The sequence below is a fragment of the Schizophyllum commune genome (assembly GCF_000143185.2).
Source record: "Schizophyllum commune H4-8 unplaced genomic scaffold SCHCOscaffold_8, whole genome shotgun sequence".
NCBI classification, from domain to species: domain Eukaryota; kingdom Fungi; phylum Basidiomycota; class Agaricomycetes; order Agaricales; family Schizophyllaceae; genus Schizophyllum; species Schizophyllum commune.
The window spans coordinates 449,394-466,512 of record NW_026089545.1 but is presented as its reverse complement, the minus strand read 5'-3'; the positions used below and the strand labels follow the sequence as shown (position 1 = coordinate 466,512).

Sequence of the window (17,119 nt, the reverse complement as noted above, 5' to 3'; positions counted from 1 at the left end):
TGCTTTCGAACTCCATGACCCAAGCAGACAGTGGGTGGTTCGACTTCGTGTACGTGACCTGATGTGCACGCATGGAAGACCTTCGCCGTGGCGTGCAGCGAGCGACAATTCTGGCGCGAGAAATCGCTACCTGAGGTACCTCATTCGTCGACCACAGCGATCAATGACTGCATCCAGTCAAGCCGACCCGAATGCTAAGCAGGATGTACTCGCCAATGACCAAGTTCTTGTCACCTTCGCTCTTCTGTAGGAATGCTTCTTGTGCGACAGTCACCACCACGCTTTAGTCGCGTGTCGGCGCGCTGTTTAGACGGCGCTTATCTGCATCCGCCCTTTCCTTCCAACGCCCATCACCTTCATGGATCGCTCGCCCTCTGTTCGGTCCTTCTCCAGCGCTGACAGCATGTCGATGCCAGCTGCATCTATACCGGGATCGCCGATTATCTCTTCTACGCATGCAATTACGCACGAGGATGAGCCTCGTGTCGTAGCGGCAGAGCATGATGGATCCGATGCGCCTGAGCATGTCGGACCAGATGCAGCCGGGCCTCCGCAGACTCATCGCTTCTACCTCAAGGACGGGAACATCAAGTTCAAGGCGAGTGCCCGTGACTACCTCGTTCTCACCGCTGACAAGTCGATGTTTAGCTGGACGACGGAACGTTGTACAACGTCCACCGCTACTTTTTCGAGACGTACGCGCCGAATTTCTCATACGAGTACCTACACAATGAGGGGCTCGCGCCCATCAAGCTCCCCGGCGTGTCCAGCGTCGACTTCCAGCGATTCTTGACCATCATCTACCCGACGTACGTCCTCTCTTACCCCTAAGTGCTGCCCTTTCTCAATCGCATCACAGAAAGCTCGGCAAATGCGACATAAAGACTGTCGACGAGTGGACCTCTGTCCTTCGCCTTGCTACTAAGTGGTCTATCGAAAGCCTGCGCAACCTCGCCGTGGAAGAGATCGTGCCTCAGGCCTCTCCTTTCGACAAAGTCTCCGTCGCTCGCGAGTTCGAGCTGGGATGGGACTGGATTGTCCCTGCGTTCGTGGATATCTGCAGCAGACCGGCGTCCCTTACTCGTGCAGAGGCGGAGCAGTTGGGCTTGCCCACGGTGGTCGAGATCAGCAGGATTAGGGAGGATGTGAAAGCATCCGGCACGACCCAACCTGTGCTCGCTGCCGTCCGCACGAGTGAGGTCCTTATGCCTCACGGGCTACACGATGCGCAGCAGGCTGCTCACATACAGGATCAGGCGACCCTTTCGGGTTTCGTCGACGCCGACCCGGCGGCGGACGCATCCAGCACGTCTGACGCTGAAGTGTCCCCATCCCGCGTGCCTGCCTCGTCCGAAGCCTCTCTCGATGATTCCCTCCAGCAATGCACTCTGGCCGATATCAACAAGCGGCTGGCTCACCTGACGCTCCAAGGCGCCGAAATCGCTGAACAAGCCAGACACACCGATACACCTCTCAATCGTGCCCTATTCGCCCTCAACCTGGTTCGTCGCATGTCTAAGGAGACATCAGTGGCCGCACAGCGACACCGTGCGTGGCGCCAGGAACGCGTGGACAGCATCCTCAGCGAGCTGGGCAGCGAGGGATGTCTGCCTAGTACTAACGCCGACGAGATATCAGGCGCGTGCGGGTTATACGACCTGGGACACATACGTGGGCGTCTCTCAAAGCTTCTCTGCGTGCGGCTCCGCGAAGGCGAGGTCGAGGATGAAGACGAACTCAGTTGCCCACGGCACGACACGGATTTCCTGATCGTTCGCTTGGGTGCGGCGGAACACGCTGACAAGCGAGAGGATTTGAAGTATGCCCTCCAAATGTACGTGGCTGGAACATGTGTATTCTCATATGTGCGATATCTGATGCTCTTCAGCTATGGCTGGAAGGTCGAGGACGTAGATGACTATGATCTGCAGGTGTCAGTTCCTGATAAGGCCTGCAACGACGAAGACGTGCCCAAGTATACGCAATAGGATTGCTAGACTTCCCAGTACTCGAATGTAGCTCAGATAAATCAGTCTACCCGTTCGCACATCGTATGAGACTTGAGACGGTACCCAAAACCTGTCAGAATAGCAACGCTGGCAAACAATTTGAGGGCACAAGCACGTATCTCTCGATGTTCATCCTCGCATTCAGTGGTTCACGCTTGCTTCGTGAATCCCCTCACTCCTTATAAGTCGGTCAGTGTTTCAAACACTGCCCCGTGTGTTCCATGAATGACAACAGGCTCGTCACAGTCAAGGAGCAAGTCGAGCTCGTTCATCGCGTCCGCGCTTAAGGGAGGCGCCGGAGTTCAGAGCAGGCAGCCTTTATAGATCATGAATTATTCTATTATACATATGTTGGGTACTACGTACATGCATCTATACAAATGAAGCAAAGACGTTGCCATAAATGAGGTGTAGTGAGTGGTATACTAGCGTTAGCGCAGTTAGATCCAAAACAATCAGCAAGTAAATCAGTAGAGATAACCTAGAGATCAAAAACCAAGAAGAGCACCTAACTCAGAACGCGTCCGAACGAGCGCACCCACCAGCCTTATTACGACACTTCACCTGGGTCCACAAGGTTCAGGAAACTCGCCAACGCCCATCCTATCTTCTCCTTGTGAGGCTTGTCCCCCTCTCGCTGGTCCGCTGGAAGACGACACAAAAGCAAGCAATCCTCACCACCGTCACACCAGACCGGGTAGTCTGGATGCTCGCTTGGGGGTCCCGCCTCCTGCAGAACTCGCAAAATCTGGCCCGGGACGAGCGAGAGTAGGGGGTATCCACGATACACAAGGTCTGGCCGTCCGAGCAGAGATCCCGTCCGCCTGTGATGCTTTGGCGAGGGCGTGTACGCTTGCAAGACGCGGACGAGGTATGTCTTGTCCTCTGGCAGCCAGTCCGCACCCGTCTCCTCCTTTGGACGCGACGATCTTGCGCTGCGGGAGCGGAAGAGGCTCGCCGTGCGCGACTTGTGGTCCTTCACCTCAAGCGTGCTGCGAGATCGCTGTGGTGCGCCGTCCGTCGGCCACAGAGAATCGCGCCCAGGGTATGTGCTGCTCGAAGGCGACGGTCGTGTTGACGAAGGGGAGGCATCTGCGAATGATGCAGCGGACGGCGACGGACTGCTCTCGAAACCACCGTACGAGGTACGCGGTCTTTCTCGCCTCCGACTTGGTGCGCGGCGCAAGTTCGACATCGACTTCGCGGTCGCGAGTGGCGGGAGCTCGTCCTCCTCAAGGGGAGGTATGTCTGCGCTCGAGATGCCAAGCATCAGAGGGCTCGCCAATCCCCGCCGACTTGCACTGCTCGGTCGACGCGAAGGAGAGTGCAGGAACGAGCGTGTGAACTTGCGGAAGCGACCTTCATGGTGCCCTTCGGGGAGACTGCCATCCGCGTCCGCATCCTCGGCCGGCTTGTTCTCCTCCGCGCGCAGGTCCGGTGTATGCGGTCGAGAGAACAAGTCAGGGGTATAGCTCCGCAGCGACGGTGGTTTGGACCTGAGGGCGGCACGCGCCTCAGTAATGAGTCTCTCCTTGCGCTCCCGCTCGCTCTTCTTCTCCTCTTCCTTCTTCGCCCGCTCTTCCTCCTTCCGGGCCTTGTCATCCTCCTTGCGCGCCTTCTCCTCTTCTCTCTGCCGCCGCTTCTCCTGCACGGTGTTGTTCCACTCCAGCACGCGCCTCGCCTTCTCATCCAGCTCATCTTCCGCGGGTTTCGCCTCCTGCAGGTCGCCAGTATTCTTCCTCTCAGGCGCGGCGCGTTCTTTCGCTTTCTCCGGAGCCTTCTTCCCTTTCTTGCTCTCCAGCCGAGGCGGCGCAACGTGCATGCCCAAGGACATCCCGCCCAGCATCACATTGCGCAGTTCATCGTCACGCAAGGTGTTGCCAGATGACGCTGCCGATGCTTTGCTCTGCGGACTCGAGTCAGTACGACGGCCGAGCAGGACTACAGTGATCCCTACCTTGACAGACGATGCTCTAGGCGGGCTCGCTGCTACCGACCCTACGGTTGTCCATGACGAGCCCGTCATACTACTGTTCCACGACTCCGTGCTCATCTCGCGCTCCCGATCGCGCGCGCGCACATAGTGTGGCCCAGGAGTCGACTTAGTAGATGCGGGTGACTTCGACTTCAACGATAGCGGCGACTTTGCCGATGGGGACGTCGACAGCGTAGCGAGGCCGGCGATGGCAAGATTGACCTGACAGCAAACATCAACATGACGCTCCCGTATATGCACCATACAGAACTCACCTTACTGGCACTTCTGCTGAGCTCCGAGCTGACCGCGCTGGCCTTTGACGACGCGGACAACTTCCGCTCCTCGATACCCTCCTTCCTCCGTACAGGCTCTAGTGATATGCGGCGAAGCGGCTCCAACGGTGAGTTCGGGTCGAGCAAGGTCTCCGACCCGCTTTCCCGCCACGCAAGGGGACTCGTACTCCTTCCGAGAATAGGACTGCTTCTGCGCTTGAGCGCCCTCGGGCTTGGCGGGCTCTCGGACCTGAAGGTGCTGCTATCTGGGACGAGGAGCCTGCTGGAGTTGGGGCTGTCCATCGCCATGGTGTGCCTGGGCGACGGAGGCATAGCGTACAGTCTGCCGACTTCGGAAATATCATCGGTAAGAACGTCTCCAGAGAACTCGGATATATTCGTGTTGGAGACGTTCCCAGCGGACGCGGCGTAAGGGTGGCCAGCGAACAGATAGTTGCCGTTCACGGCGTCCTGCTGCCGGCTGAACGCGCCATCGTCGCGAGGTGTGCGCGGCGAGTCTTCCCATCCTGACATATCCGCCGGATCGCGACCGGGGTCAAAGCGGGAATATGACTGGAAAGATTCGTCCTCTGGGCCGGGCGAAGGGGGCCATGCAGCGGCGCCGTAGGGGTGCGCTATGCGTGGCGTGGTATAGGTTTGGGTAGGTGTGGTATATGATTGGCTTGGGGAAGTGTATAGGTCGGGCGGTGGAGGCGGTGGCGTACCCGATCGGCGGGGCGCAGAGTGCGACGGGCGTGACGGCGTGTACGACTGGGTGAACGTCTCGTGAATCGGCGTCACGAACGATTCTGCAGGGGCGTTAGCTTGGGTCGCACAGGGAGCAATGATAGCGCACCCTCCACCTGTGGCGCACTCCGCCCACCGCTCTTCCGACGCTTCTTGTCTGGGAGCGGCGCGCATATACGCAATGCCTGTATGCGGGACAATGGCCCACTAACACGCTCCTCATAGAGCGCCATGACATCCGCGTCTGGCGCCTCATTCTCGTGCAGTTTGTCCCACAGGTCGTGCCACATCTCCGACGAACTATGGTAGTACTCCGCCTGCAGCTCCGTAAGCTTGCCAATACAGAGCGTCAGCGCCTTCTCCGTGAGGCGGACGAGCTCCGGTAGCTCCTGCGCGAGGGTAGTCCGGAGCGCGACGTACGTCTGGCTGGCGCGGATGGCGGCTGCAGACGTACTCCCGCCGGCTGCGGTGACAGGCGTGTTAAGCAGCGCGTGGTGAGCGCCCGAAAGCTTGAACATCTCCGCGCACAAGTAGGTGCCCTTCTTGACGGGTTTGAGCGTCTGGAAGAGTGGCCCGAGGATGGTCTCCGTCTCGAGCTCGGTGTCGCGAAGAATGGCGACAAGCGAGAGGTACGCCTGGACGCCACCGGACCCAGTCGCATCGAGTGCACGGGCGAAAGACTGGGAGAACTGGTCGAGTGCGGAGTGTGCGTCGTGTAGGGCACTTGCATACGCGATAATCGCGCGCGCGAACTGCGTGATATGCTGGCAAAGAGCGAAGAGGCGTTTGCTTAGGCAGCAGACGAGCCTATAGTCATAATGGTCCTCCTCAACGCGCTTGCGCTGCGGACCGGGCTTGCCATTGAGCACTGCGAGCACGAGCTCCTTCCTCCTACGCTGCTCGTTGATGCGCCCGGCGATTTCTTCGAGCGCGCATTTGGCCTCGTACAGCGCAGGACGATCGGGGTGGGATTCGGGTGTAGCCTCATACAGGGCACCGAGCAGAAGAGGGTACTTGAGCAGACGTTGGACGGGCTTGATCAGGAGGGAGGCAAGGTCCCACGCGGTAGTGTATCGCGCCGCGAGTGCCTGAGTGGTGGCGATGTATTGCTCGTACGCGGGGGTGCGGGGTACAGCTGCCAGCCGTTCGGCGGCGTAGTCATGTCGGGTGATGTAGCGTGCGTACGGTGCTTCGAGCGTCGGGGTGACTTGTAAGAAGAGTGTCCCGACATCCTCCTCGCCCAGCTCGAGGCGCTGCGCAAGCTGTGCGGCGATCCCGGCGAGTTCAGCGACGTTCCCGAAGATGACGTCCACGTCCTCGGGAGGCATAGGCAGCCCATCGACACTGTTGTCGGACGAGGTCGACGCGCGGGAGGCGGGAGGCGTCGGGAGGGCTAGGGCCTCGCCCCGCGCAAGAGGGACATAGATCTGGTTGATGAGTGCGAGGTCGGATGCATAGGCCCGCTCGCTGGAGAGCAGCTCTTGGAGCGCATGAGCGCGCTTCGTCTGTGCCTGGGCCGAGGGTGGGGACGGTGGCGGGGTGGGCATGGACGTCGGCGACGTCGACAACGACGACGGCTCGCGGCAAGGCGTGGTCATCGCGTGCTCCCTCCGGGCCGCGATATTGATCGGCGTATTCGAACCGAATGCGAGTTCAACTTGAGGTCCAGCACAAGGCCAGCGCTCTATCTGGAGAGTTATGTGTGGTGATGAAGGGGGACGCAACGAAGCTGTGGCGGTAGATGAGAGCGGGACGAAGGAATGGCGACCGCTCTATTGAAGCTGGGTGGCGTGATCACGGCAGCATTTATCTTCGCCGCAAATGATCCATTTGCTATCGGCTCTGACTCTTGCCGTCATAAACACCTCTAGCCATGTATCTTCAGCATAGGCACTCAACACACCATATTCATGTTTTGCAGTCGAAGGAACTTGCAAGGATACTGTCGATACCAATATCCAACATATGAACCAAGTTCGTCCGGAGAGTGCCGAAAGGGACCAATGACCTTCGCACACCTATACCCACCCTCCAAGTCCATGACCGAAGAGCGTACATTCCATTCATATGGGTAATTTTCTAGCTTCTTTCTTGGCCATTGACCTCGCCAGGACCCGTGGACCTTTCGTGTAGAATATAAGTTGACGCGTTAGCGAAACTCGTGACCGTGACAGCATGTGGCTACCCGAGAAGAGCAGTTTGATTTTCTTCTCCCTGGACCTTATTACCGTTTCTCCGTCGAAGGGAGATCGTTGTCTCGGTCCATCTGCTCTCTCTAATGCAGAACGTCTTCTCTACATACCACGAGCGTGTTTCTATCTGCGCGACCTGCAATCACCATTTCACCTTCCAAATCAACGCCCCCCTCGATGCATCTGGGTATGACCTCCACCCGATCGCAGTACGTGCTGTCGAGGCGTCCATAGCGGATACGCAAGAATCTATCGCGAAGGCTCGCTTTGAGATACGAGCTGTTGAGCAAACACTGGACTCCCTCCGCGCGGCAGAGGCCAAGCTGCAACACGCCCTCGCCGTGCAGCGCGCTCACCTCGCGCCCATCCGCCGATTACCCTTCGAACTTCTGGAGAACATCCTTGAGTGGAGCTGTACGGACGCGATACTCGGTCCTTCCGGGTGCACCCCTCTGGAACTTAACGCAGTGTGCAAGCAATGGCGTGGTGTGTCATATGCCTTTGGACGCGGCTTACCAGCTAACGATGCCCTTAGAGATCATGCTCCAGACCCCGCGCATATGGGCGAACCTGCAGCTCACGAATCTGCGCTTCAGGTCCTGGTCCCAGCGCCAAGCGGCTCTCAAGCGCCTCAAGTATTGCCTCGGCATGACGCGGGGCCTTCCGCTCTCGCAGCCCATACACGTCAACCTGGACACCAGCAGTGCCGGCCTGAATCTGGCCAAGATCTTGCTAAGGCATGCGGCTCAGTGGCAGCATCTCGAAGCCGAATACCTTCCAGACGATCTCTGCCGCTTGTTCAATGGACAGTTGTACCCCCATCTGCACACCCTGGACATCAGCCTGCTTGCCTTCGAAGACCCACTAGCGTCGGGCGTCTTCTTCAACGCGCCAGCTCTGCGCAGCGTCACGCTGAGGAATCCGCTACATCAGCTCGACCTGTCCGTTCCCGATCTCCCCTGGACCCAACTGCACGAGCTGCACACGGCGTCCACCTTCCTTTTTGCCATCGACCTACTGGCCCGGTGTTCGAACCTGACTTCCTGGACGCACGAGAACATCTCCCTAATCCCGCCGGAGCATCCCACCGCGACCGTGACACTCGAACACCTGCACACGCTCGACATCCACTACGACATGGTCGGCAGGTCCTCGGACTTGGATTTCGTCTTTGCGCCCAGATTGAGAACTTTACGTATGTCGTACAAGGAGGAACACAAGTTCTTGCAACCCTCGTCGACCTACGCGGAGAACTTCTTCGACATCTCGGGAGGGAACGTTGAAGACATTACGCTGCATCATCCGTCCATGGCGCTCCTCGACCGCGTCATGGCCTTGCCCAACGTCCGCTCTCTGTCCATTCACGCATCAAAGGTCACTCCAATACTTGACATTACTTTCGAAAGGTTGTCCCTTAGGGCCCCAGGCGTAGAGCACCTACCACTGCCGAAGCTGGAAGAGCTATCCCTTGGAGGGTTTGGTGACTACTATTGGGATTCGGCCGTCGCCATGGCGCAAGCGCGTCGAGAGTGCGGGTGCCCTCTGCGAGCGTTGGACTTGGATCTCTTCAGCGTCGACCTGAGGTTCCTCCCTCAAGAGCCTGGTTCTCTTAAACGGCTTCGCGAGTTGGTCCCCGAATTTGTCGCCTCGGGTTAGATGGCTGCGTCGCCGTTCCGCGTTTGAAAGCCGTAAGTGTAGTCTTTCATCAATGGAAGTGGCCCTGCTGAAGCGACTTTGCTCATCGCCAGCGACCTGCCATGGTATGGGAAGTTGTCCCTTCAGCATCGCCGTGACGCCCTCAATCTCTGACCGCGCGCCCCAATGTGTACATACTATTACATCGACTGAAATTATACCCATGCATCATGTACTGCTATCCGACTTGGGGATGTGCAGAAATCCTGACTGCGAATTCATCAACGCGTGACGGTTCGCGGTACGAGACTGACTTCGAAGTCGACGCGCTTGCCATATGACCGCGATTTACTCCACGTGGCCAGATCGACGGCCACTGCGAACTGCTTGTCCCTCCCAACCATAACATCGATCCCGACAGGGCACAATCCTAGTCCTTGAAGTGCACTCTTCACGATGGATAATGCGTTCGCTGCACAGCAAGAGACTATCTCTATTTGCGCGACCTGCAAGCACGAAGTCAGCTGCCCGATCACCGACGTCCCCCTCGCGTCCGACCATGTTCCCTCCCCATCCGAAGCCCAGGCTATGGAAACATGCATCGAAGAGATAAGAACACAGCTAGCCAAGCTACAACATGTGAAGCGCACCGTCGAGCAAACGCTAAACTCTCTCAGCGCAATGGAATCGAAGCTGGAGAACGCGCTCGCCACGCAGCGCGCCTACGTCGCACCCGTCCGTCGGATGCCCGTCGAACTGCTGGAAATTGTATTTGAGCTAAGCTGTGCGGGCGCGACACTCAGCCCTCCCGACTGCACTCCGCTGGCGCTTAGCGCGGTCTGCAGACATTGGCGTCGTGCGTGTCCAAAAGCCTGCCTGCCTGCGATCGCTAACTTTGCCTGTAGAACTCGCGCTCTGTATGCCTCGCATATGGGCTGACGTGCAGCTGACAAACGTGCCCCTCAATGACTGGAGCACCCGTCACGCGGTCATCAGGCGCATGAAGCACTGTCTACGCCTGACGAACGGCTTCCCGCTCACGCAACCCATACATCCACGTTCGGGCACAGGGGGCGCGGGCCTGAACGTGCTTGTGAAGTACACAAACCAGTGGCAACACCTCCGCATCGATGGACCACACGAAGAGCTCGACCCTCGTGTCCAGGCTTCCTTGAGCGTGTTCGGCAGCAAATCGTACACACGACTGCACACCCTTGACCTCGACATGATCGCTCTGTTCGCGTCGTTCTCTCTGCGTGTTTTCTCAGACCTGCCCGCCCTGCGAACTCTCGTCGTGCGCAATCCGAAGCACGTCGCGGAGCCTGCCATCCCTACGCACAATGGGCTTCTGCCATTGGGTCAACTCCAAGAGCTGCGCACGGTCACAACGACGCGCTTCGCTTTCCAGTTGCTGTCCCGCTGTCTACATCTACTCAGTTGGACGCACACCGACGATTCGGCCAGTCATCGATTTCCGACTGCGGGTGTTGTGATGCTCCCGCGTCTTCGAAGCCTGCGCGCGGACTACAAGAACGCCAGGTGCAGCATAGATCTTAACTTCCTCCTCGCGCCGTCGCTCGAATCCCTCAAACTCTCCTGGAGAGACAATCGCCTGTCAGACAGCGCGCCAGCGTTCATCTTGCTGCAGAGCTCTCAGCATACGCTGCGAGAGCTCGAGCTCGACAACCCGCCCTCGAACTTGCGCCACGATCTGGTCATGCTCAATCACGTCCATTCGCTGGCCCTGCATTTTCCCAGCGCCGATCCGCTCACGGATAACATACTCGCCGCCTTCATGGCGAGGAATGAGAATGGGGCACTGTCCTTCCTCCCGCTCCTCGAAGACCTCGAGCTTGGCGGTCATGGTCGCTATCGCGGCCAGGCGGTCGTGGATATGGTCAATGCGCGCCACGCGGCGGGTCGGCCTTTCAAAATGTTAGACCTGGATCTCTTCAACGTCGATATGGATCATTTTGGGGATCTTGACGCCCTTGCGCGGCTTCGTCAGCTAGTGCCGGAGTTCGTGGGCTCAGAGTAGATGGTGGTCAACAGGATGCCGTAACAGGACACCGTGAACTTCGGTGATGTGCGCCATCTCGTATGCTGGTGTAAGCCCCGCTGATCGCTGTGCTGTAGCTACGGGCGCGTACAATTTATTGTGTATGTATGTAGACTCAGGCGCCATACCATGCGCTTTCTTGTGCCGTCGATGCGCTCATTTCTGCGATAGGGTGACTCGTCCAAAAGTTTGTGCGTGACTTCCGTCGGACGCTCGTGCTTGGCTTGTCGATCGAGTTGTCGTGTTGCATGTATGTCAGGCGAAGGCATTGCAGCAAGTTGATGCTTTCACCCGCCGTACGCACGACACATGCGTTGTCATCGTCGGCTCTGTCGAGATTTCGGACCCTCGGTAAGTTCGACAGCGTGTCGTGACAGTGAAGACTGACCTTTCACAAGTAGGACTTTACGTGCGGTCCCGGACAGTGATCCTCTGATGACTACCTTGAAGGCAGCCCAGCACGCACCTTGAACCACATATCCCTATGTTCGCTGCGATGATTGAACTGCTCAACCTCAGGCCGCGTCTCGCCGAACCTCGCGGATACACGTTCTACTTCGTTAGCGCGCTGCTTGACATGAAAGCGCGATTCCAGCCCAAATTCCGATCAGTACGGCGTCCAAGTTCGATGTACTGGCATAGGAGTTGTACAGTTTGGGGTGGATATAAGCCCGCACCGCCTGGCTGTCTTGACTGCGCCTTTACCCGCACGATTTGCTCATGTCGTCGGCCATTTCGGATTGACTTCTGACCTTCAATCTCCGAGGCCATGCCTTCGCCAACTACAGTTGAATTTCCTTTATGGAATCACCTCCTATGGAATATCCCCGCTACGGAATAGGGTTGGGCGATTCCCCAGCTCGGGAGGCGAGCATATTCCAAAAACCCCGCTATCTCATACGGAATAGGGTTGTGAAACTTCGCCCCAGCCAAAATATTCCATACCGGTCATGTGAGTTCGCAGGATGCCACCTATTTATGCACTGTGAGTGGCTTGAGAGAGGCTATAGTACGCTTAGTACACTATCTCTACGTATCCCGTATCCAAAACGCCATTTAGGCGCACGGCGTGGCACAAAAAGGGTCGAAAATCGCCCCCGAAAGGCGGAATAAAATATTCGAATTTTCCGAGCAATTATTGGCTGTTTTCCGCACGGAATATCCCCCCTACGGAATAGGAAAAATCGTCTCCCGACCGTATTCCTTAAAGGAAATTCAACTGTATGCCGAATTCTCTACCTCCTAACAACGTATTGCAGCTCAAGTATGGTCTACAACAAATTTGTGTCAGCTCCGTCTTGTACGGTTAATCAAGCTCGTTTTTTGGTTGCCTTCTTGTGTTGATTTACTCACTGCAGGTGTCCAGACTGCCCTGTTTATGGCAGCCATTCCCGTGCTAGCGTAAGTCGACTCTCAACATACAAGCATCTCCCGTTGACGCTAACTCTCCTATTAGCCGACGCGCAAGTGCGCGATGGTTGATGGCAGCTATAATCGCGCTGAACCTAACTTCGACAATTGGGGTCGTGGCTCTATTCGCCAACCACCTTATCCTCACGCCTACCATGGGACCTCATCCTCCCGATGTCAAGCAGAAGTCATACATCATATATCTGATATTTACCACCGGTGACCGCCTAAACGTGAGTGGCGCGTTAGCGCAGAAAGCCCTCTCTATAATAACCGTACATACTGGTTCCTTCTGAGCGATGGTCTCGTCGTCTGGCGAGCCTGGGTGATGTGGCCCCACAATCGGGCTGTACGAGGCACTGTTCTGGCCTGCATGCTGGGGAGTGTGGGTGAGTGGGCTTGCGGCTACCGTTCGTTGCTTTCACTCATCCGGCATGCACTCCCTCTGCAGTCGGGGTAACTCTCGACGGTGTTTGGTATATGTAGTACATCTGGAGCACCGAGCCGTCGAACCTCACCCTCACATTTTCCATTCCGGTTCTTGTAACGAACCTGATCTCGACGTCTCTCGTGGGTGTACAAGTATGGTACGGGGCTTTCATTCTTCCTGTCAAGTCCTTGCGCATTCTTACAAATATCACAGGCGTCACCGCAGAGACATCAAGGCTTCGTTGGGGCCGTTTTCTACAAAGAGTAGAGTAGGCGGCGCTCTTATGTTCCTACTCGAATCAGGACTGGCTTACATCACCCTCTGTGTACGTGCCTCGCTGTAGTGTAGATCAAAGAAGACTGACTAAGCCCCCTGCAGACGACCATACTCATCTTCGACATGCTCACTCAAAACGCCATGACGCGGATCGACTCAGTCGTTGTCTTCCGCACCGCTATACCCCTTCTTGCGGTAAGTGGACATTCTACGACTGCATTGACGATGATACTGAGACCTGCGCAGAGCCTGTATCCTCTGATAGTCGTCCTCATCATCTCGGTACAGCAGCAGGCTATCGGAAACGGGCTGGAGAATGCGGGTCCGAGCTATTGGGAGTCTATACAGCTCAGAGTCCGATCCAGAAGGGACGTGGAAGAGGAGATATCAACAGAGTTGCCGCCTTTGTGACCAGTTGCTACTCTACCACGGCGCTGAGGCACTCGAAGACGACTGTATATACGACGAAGGCTCACTTTCACCAGTCACGAGACCGACCGAGCGAGGATCGAAGGTCGATCCCTCTTCTGCAGAAGCAGTAGATCTTCCGTCCTTATCCGCCGTCGTCGCAAAATGTATAGGCTGTGACTCGACGGCAGTGATTACTGGATGAGCGTCGGAACGCTGTGCGGCGACGCCAAGAACAACCGCGGTGGGGTAAATTCCCTAAAAGAAGATGAGTATGGATATTGCCTATGCCAGACGAGTACACACCGCAAGACGAGGATATGTAGCGCTGACGATACCGTACGCGGAGTCCGTCGTCAGACCTGCACCGAGGATCTGAAGTACCATAGCTATGGCCTGTCGACTCGAGATCAATATGGCAGTTTGTACATAAACAAAGGCCTCGTTGCGATTGCGAGATCGTGAACGCACCCAAATGAGACAATATACGAAGCCGGACTCGACCAGAAGGACGAGGACCTTCTCCACTTGACTGCGCTTCGTCAACAGCCCGAGATTACCCTTGATTTGCGTGCGATATTGCCTGACAGACAGTGGTCAGTACTTGCGCTGCTGGCATAGATAGCGCCGGCAGTCGAGTAACCGTGTGGTCGAGCACCCACCAAGCCCTTATGCCCACGAGACCCGTGGCAACGAGGTTCGTTACGAGGAGCGGTAGCGTCCTCGTTAGCGTGCGCTGCGCCATTGGAATTGCCCCGACTTCCAGTAGGACCCAAACGCAGTCGAGGGTTACACCGACTATGGGTTTGTAGGCGGTGAGACGCAGGAATCGCACCAATAGATCACGAGCTCACCTGTGCTTCCGCAAGCGCAGAGTAGTAGCAGCCCTTTGACCAAGCGGCTGTCCGGCCAAAGGACCCAGGCTCGCCAGACGACGATGATGTCGCTGATCAAATACTGTAAAGGCGTGTCGGATCATCTTCGCGTCGACCCGAGTGAGGCGTTAGGATATATTGTAGAGGGACACGTACGCTCACTCGCGCGTTCACGCTCTGCACGATTCTGGACTGCTCAAGTTGATGCACAATGGCGTGGTTCCACATCGAGTGGGGCCCGTACTCGGCGGGTAGCTGGAGGAGGTAGAAGAGGATGTCCAGCGTGATTGAAATGGTGGCGAGCAGAAAGAGAAGCGTCGTCGCGACGATGACGGGGCTTGAATTCCGGTCCCGACGACTGAGTGGATCGTAGAGATGAATGAACTACTTCTGGCCCGTGAAATCAATTCGGGAAGACTTACGCTAGAACACTGCAAAGAGCAACAAACAGTGCCGCTAGCACACCTGTGAATCGCATTCAGCGAGGTGCGGTGCACACTACTTGAAACTCACCATAGAGCACAAAGTCGACGGCAGTCCACATCACCATAATTTGAAAGTGAAAAACCTCGTCTGGTGGCCGGCGCGAGCCCACAGGTGCCGAGCCACCGATGCGAAAGTGAGATCGGCTCGTCATCTTCACGGCTCTGTTCTACGCCTTTGCGAAAGTTTGTTCAGGAGGAACCTGAATCGCGGGCGCGCAAGCGCAGGGGCACTTTTCCTCGTCGCATATATATGTACGGCAGAAGCCTCGTGCTGAGCGATATCGGCGCAACGCGCGCAGCGGGCTCCGATACGGAAGAGGAAAGGCCGCCCGCGTGTATGTTGGTCTGCAGATCACTGAATACTCGAAGAGCGCGTCGATCAGTGATACAGATGATAGAGGGAGCGCCGGCTCCTGATAGGTGGATGAGAAAAGTCGGCGAAGGAAACAATGCGCCATCAATTTGAGCCTCATGCCGAGGCTTCAGCAACTGCCTGGGACCACAGGCTGCAGCGTAAGCTACGGTGGAGTGATGATGGACGAGAGCAGATGGATGGGATCGGAAACAAGCGTTGCTTCCGACATCGGTGATTCCCGTTGGCAGCGTGACTCTCACGTGACTCAATGTTGAACTTCAATTCACAGTGAAAATGAGAAAAAGTAAGCGACAATCATATGGACGCATGCGACGTCAAACAAAGGGAATGTGCTGTCAAAAGGAGCGACTGCATCTCATCCCGTTGTAGGGCGACTGCGAGAACTGTGGCTGTCGCATAAATGCCCTAAGATCAATGTGAACAGTCGCCCTTTTAAACTCGACAAGGAACTTTCTTACCGAGATACAATGATAGGTCTCCCCAATTACGTCGTATACGGTCACCATGTCGCCGCTTCTGGCGAGCACTTGAGTGACAAGGCCGATGATCTGACAAATGCGAGGCCAAATTCAGAATAAAGCAAAAGGACCCCAGGCGAAGACGAAAGCGCACCCAAATAAGGCAGTAAATCGAGCCCGACTCCATCAGCAGAACGAGGATCTTCTCTAGTCTTGTCTTCCGTGTCAGTGGCTCAAGCGCTCCCTTTATGGTGCGGTAGTACTGCCTGGAAAGTTTGTTAATCAGATATGCAGCTGCAGCTACGATGCAAAGGGAAGCGTCTTTGACACCACATACCAAACCCGAATACACAGCATGATCGTGGTAATCGCATTTGTCGCGACAAGCGGAACAGTTCTCACGAGCGTCTCCAAAGCTGGACGATCTGGCGAATACTGCACCAATATGAAATCGGTGATGGACCCGACTGAACGTTGCCCCTCAGCACAGATGCTGTCTGCGAGAGCGCGGAGGGGAATAGTCAACTCACCTGCGCTGCTGGTGATGCAAGTGAGGAGCACGCCCTTCGCCATCTTGCTATCAGGCCAAAGGGCCCATGAGCGATAAACAACGACAATATCGCTGATAAAGTGCTGGAATTAACCGGTCAGCGTGCTGCGTCGCGCGACAAGGGACAGTAAAGAATTAGTATGCGGGCAAACCCGCACCTCCAAGCGAATTAGTATCGCCGAAATCAGCGACCACCGCTTGCTCTCGGCCGTCATGTATGGGTACTCCATCGGGCAGAGCGGGTCATGAGGTATGCGCGGCTGAGCAACGCGAAGCACGACGCCTACCGGGATGGCTACGGCGCTTAAGGCCAAGAGTAAGATGACGGCGATCATCATGAAGCAAGGCCTGCGTCGGCGACGGCTGAATGACGCCTCGGTGTCATTGACCTCACAATTAAGCACAGGGATGGACGTACATGAAGACGGCCCACAAAGCCATAAACAGGGTTAGATGCACGCCTATACTCGACGTGAGTAGACGGCACGAGGGCAAACACGTGAAAGTACTGAGCGCTGACCAAATAACATCAGGTCTACGCCCGTTTGCAGTATGGTTGTTCGGAATTTTAGGATGTCCGCAACAGGCTGAGAAGCAGGCCTCGCGATCGATGAGAGGTTAGACATGGGGTGTCGGCGTCGCCAACCGCGTTGGGCAAGACTCAAAAACGCCTTCTAGGACTACTTCTGTACATCCTTATATGATCGCCAAGCTGATGGTGAAGGCGAGTGCGCGATGAAGAGCTTCGATGGACTACGAGGCGTTCGGGAGTGAGAGCATATCGGAGTTCTGTGAGCGGCTCAGTACCTTGTAGGAGTGGAATATGGCGCCGATACCTGTGTAAAGGCGCTACTCGGTAGACCGAAACGAGGTCGTGCTTGTTGAGTTGGGCAATCCAGCAGTCGGTGGCCCCCACCAGCTTACGACGTGTCCCCTCGCCGCATATCGCGGCTACACGG

General features: G+C 56.5%; 6 protein-coding genes across 6 annotated transcripts; 4 read left to right on the top strand and 2 right to left on the bottom strand.

Annotated features, from left to right (window-relative positions):
- The first annotated feature begins 14 nt into the window (after positions 1–14).
- Positions 15–2,072, top strand: SCHCODRAFT_02630719 (uncharacterized protein). Its single transcript, XM_003030239.2, has 4 exons — positions 15–598; positions 649–809; positions 860–1,834; positions 1,889–2,072. The coding sequence occupies exons 1-4, from the start codon at positions 359–361 to the stop codon at positions 1,986–1,988; spliced, it is 1,476 nt and encodes a 491-aa protein (XP_003030285.1). The 5' UTR covers positions 15–358; the 3' UTR covers positions 1,989–2,072.
- Positions 2,073–2,314: 242 nt separating this feature from the next.
- Positions 2,315–6,770, bottom strand: SCHCODRAFT_02690065 (uncharacterized protein). Its single transcript, XM_050346820.1, has 4 exons — positions 5,116–6,770; positions 4,260–5,068; positions 3,967–4,206; positions 2,315–3,915 (listed from the first exon to the last, which is right to left on the bottom strand). The coding sequence occupies exons 1-4, from the start codon at positions 6,602–6,604 to the stop codon at positions 2,560–2,562; spliced, it is 3,894 nt and encodes a 1,297-aa protein (XP_050199110.1). The 5' UTR covers positions 6,605–6,770; the 3' UTR covers positions 2,315–2,559.
- Positions 6,771–7,232: 462 nt separating this feature from the next.
- SCHCODRAFT_02690064 (uncharacterized protein) lies at positions 7,233–9,124 on the top strand. Its single transcript, XM_003030240.2, has 3 exons — positions 7,233–7,684; positions 7,734–8,886; positions 8,947–9,124. Exons 1-2 carry the CDS (start codon positions 7,285–7,287, stop codon positions 8,852–8,854), a joined length of 1,521 nt encoding a protein of 506 aa, XP_003030286.1. The 5' UTR covers positions 7,233–7,284; the 3' UTR covers positions 8,855–8,886; positions 8,947–9,124.
- A 165-nt stretch (positions 9,125–9,289) lies between these two features.
- On the top strand, positions 9,290–10,871 carry SCHCODRAFT_02508618 (uncharacterized protein; the record flags this gene model as incomplete). The annotated part of the gene is made up of 2 exons (XM_003030241.2): positions 9,290–9,689; positions 9,739–10,871. 2 exons carry the CDS (start codon positions 9,290–9,292, stop codon positions 10,869–10,871), a joined length of 1,533 nt encoding a protein of 510 aa, XP_003030287.1.
- A 1,287-nt stretch (positions 10,872–12,158) lies between these two features.
- On the top strand, positions 12,159–13,677 carry SCHCODRAFT_02736720 (uncharacterized protein; the record flags this gene model as incomplete). Its single annotated transcript, XM_003030242.3, has 7 exons — positions 12,159–12,192; positions 12,251–12,293; positions 12,349–12,535; positions 12,789–12,889; positions 12,946–13,057; positions 13,111–13,203; positions 13,255–13,677. 7 exons carry the CDS (start codon positions 12,159–12,161, stop codon positions 13,417–13,419), a joined length of 735 nt encoding a protein of 244 aa, XP_003030288.1. The 3' UTR covers positions 13,420–13,677.
- On the bottom strand, positions 13,281–16,786 carry SCHCODRAFT_01190735 (uncharacterized protein; the record flags this gene model as incomplete). The annotated part of the gene is made up of 15 exons (XM_003030677.3): positions 13,281–13,674; positions 13,723–13,812; positions 13,888–13,999; positions 14,079–14,214; positions 14,271–14,373; positions 14,448–14,649; positions 14,714–14,756; positions 14,805–14,943; positions 15,611–15,700; positions 15,765–15,876; positions 15,948–16,077; positions 16,141–16,243; positions 16,319–16,523; positions 16,579–16,621; positions 16,681–16,786. The coding sequence occupies 15 exons, from the start codon at positions 16,784–16,786 to the stop codon at positions 13,432–13,434; spliced, it is 1,857 nt and encodes a 618-aa protein (XP_003030723.1). The 3' UTR covers positions 13,281–13,431.
- Between the last annotated feature and the right edge of the window lie 333 nt (positions 16,787–17,119).

Excerpts from the sequence above, each read along its gene's own strand:
- SCHCODRAFT_02630719 (XM_003030239.2), top strand. The coding sequence starts at position 359 with ATGGATCGCTCGCCCTCTGTTCGGTCCTTCTCCAGCGCTGACAGCATG. Across the intron at positions 599-648 it reads ACGGGAACATCAAGTTCAAG|CTGGACGACGGAACGTTGTA; the intron begins GCGAGTGCCCGT and ends GTCGATGTTTAG. Across the intron at positions 810-859 it reads TTGACCATCATCTACCCGAC|AAAGCTCGGCAAATGCGACA; the intron begins GTACGTCCTCTC and ends ATCGCATCACAG.
- SCHCODRAFT_02690065 (XM_050346820.1), bottom strand. The coding sequence starts at position 6,604 with ATGACCACGCCTTGCCGCGAGCCGTCGTCGTTGTCGACGTCGCCGACG. Across the intron at positions 5,069-5,115 it reads GAGTGCGCCACAGGTGGAGG|AATCGTTCGTGACGCCGATT; the intron begins GTGCGCTATCAT and ends ACGCCCCTGCAG. Across the intron at positions 3,916-3,966 it reads CTAGAGCATCGTCTGTCAAG|AGCAAAGCATCGGCAGCGTC; the intron begins GTAGGGATCACT and ends TCGAGTCCGCAG.
- SCHCODRAFT_02690064 (XM_003030240.2), top strand. The coding sequence starts at position 7,285 with ATGCAGAACGTCTTCTCTACATACCACGAGCGTGTTTCTATCTGCGCG. Across the intron at positions 7,685-7,733 it reads AGTGTGCAAGCAATGGCGTG|AGATCATGCTCCAGACCCCG; the intron begins GTGTGTCATATG and ends CGATGCCCTTAG.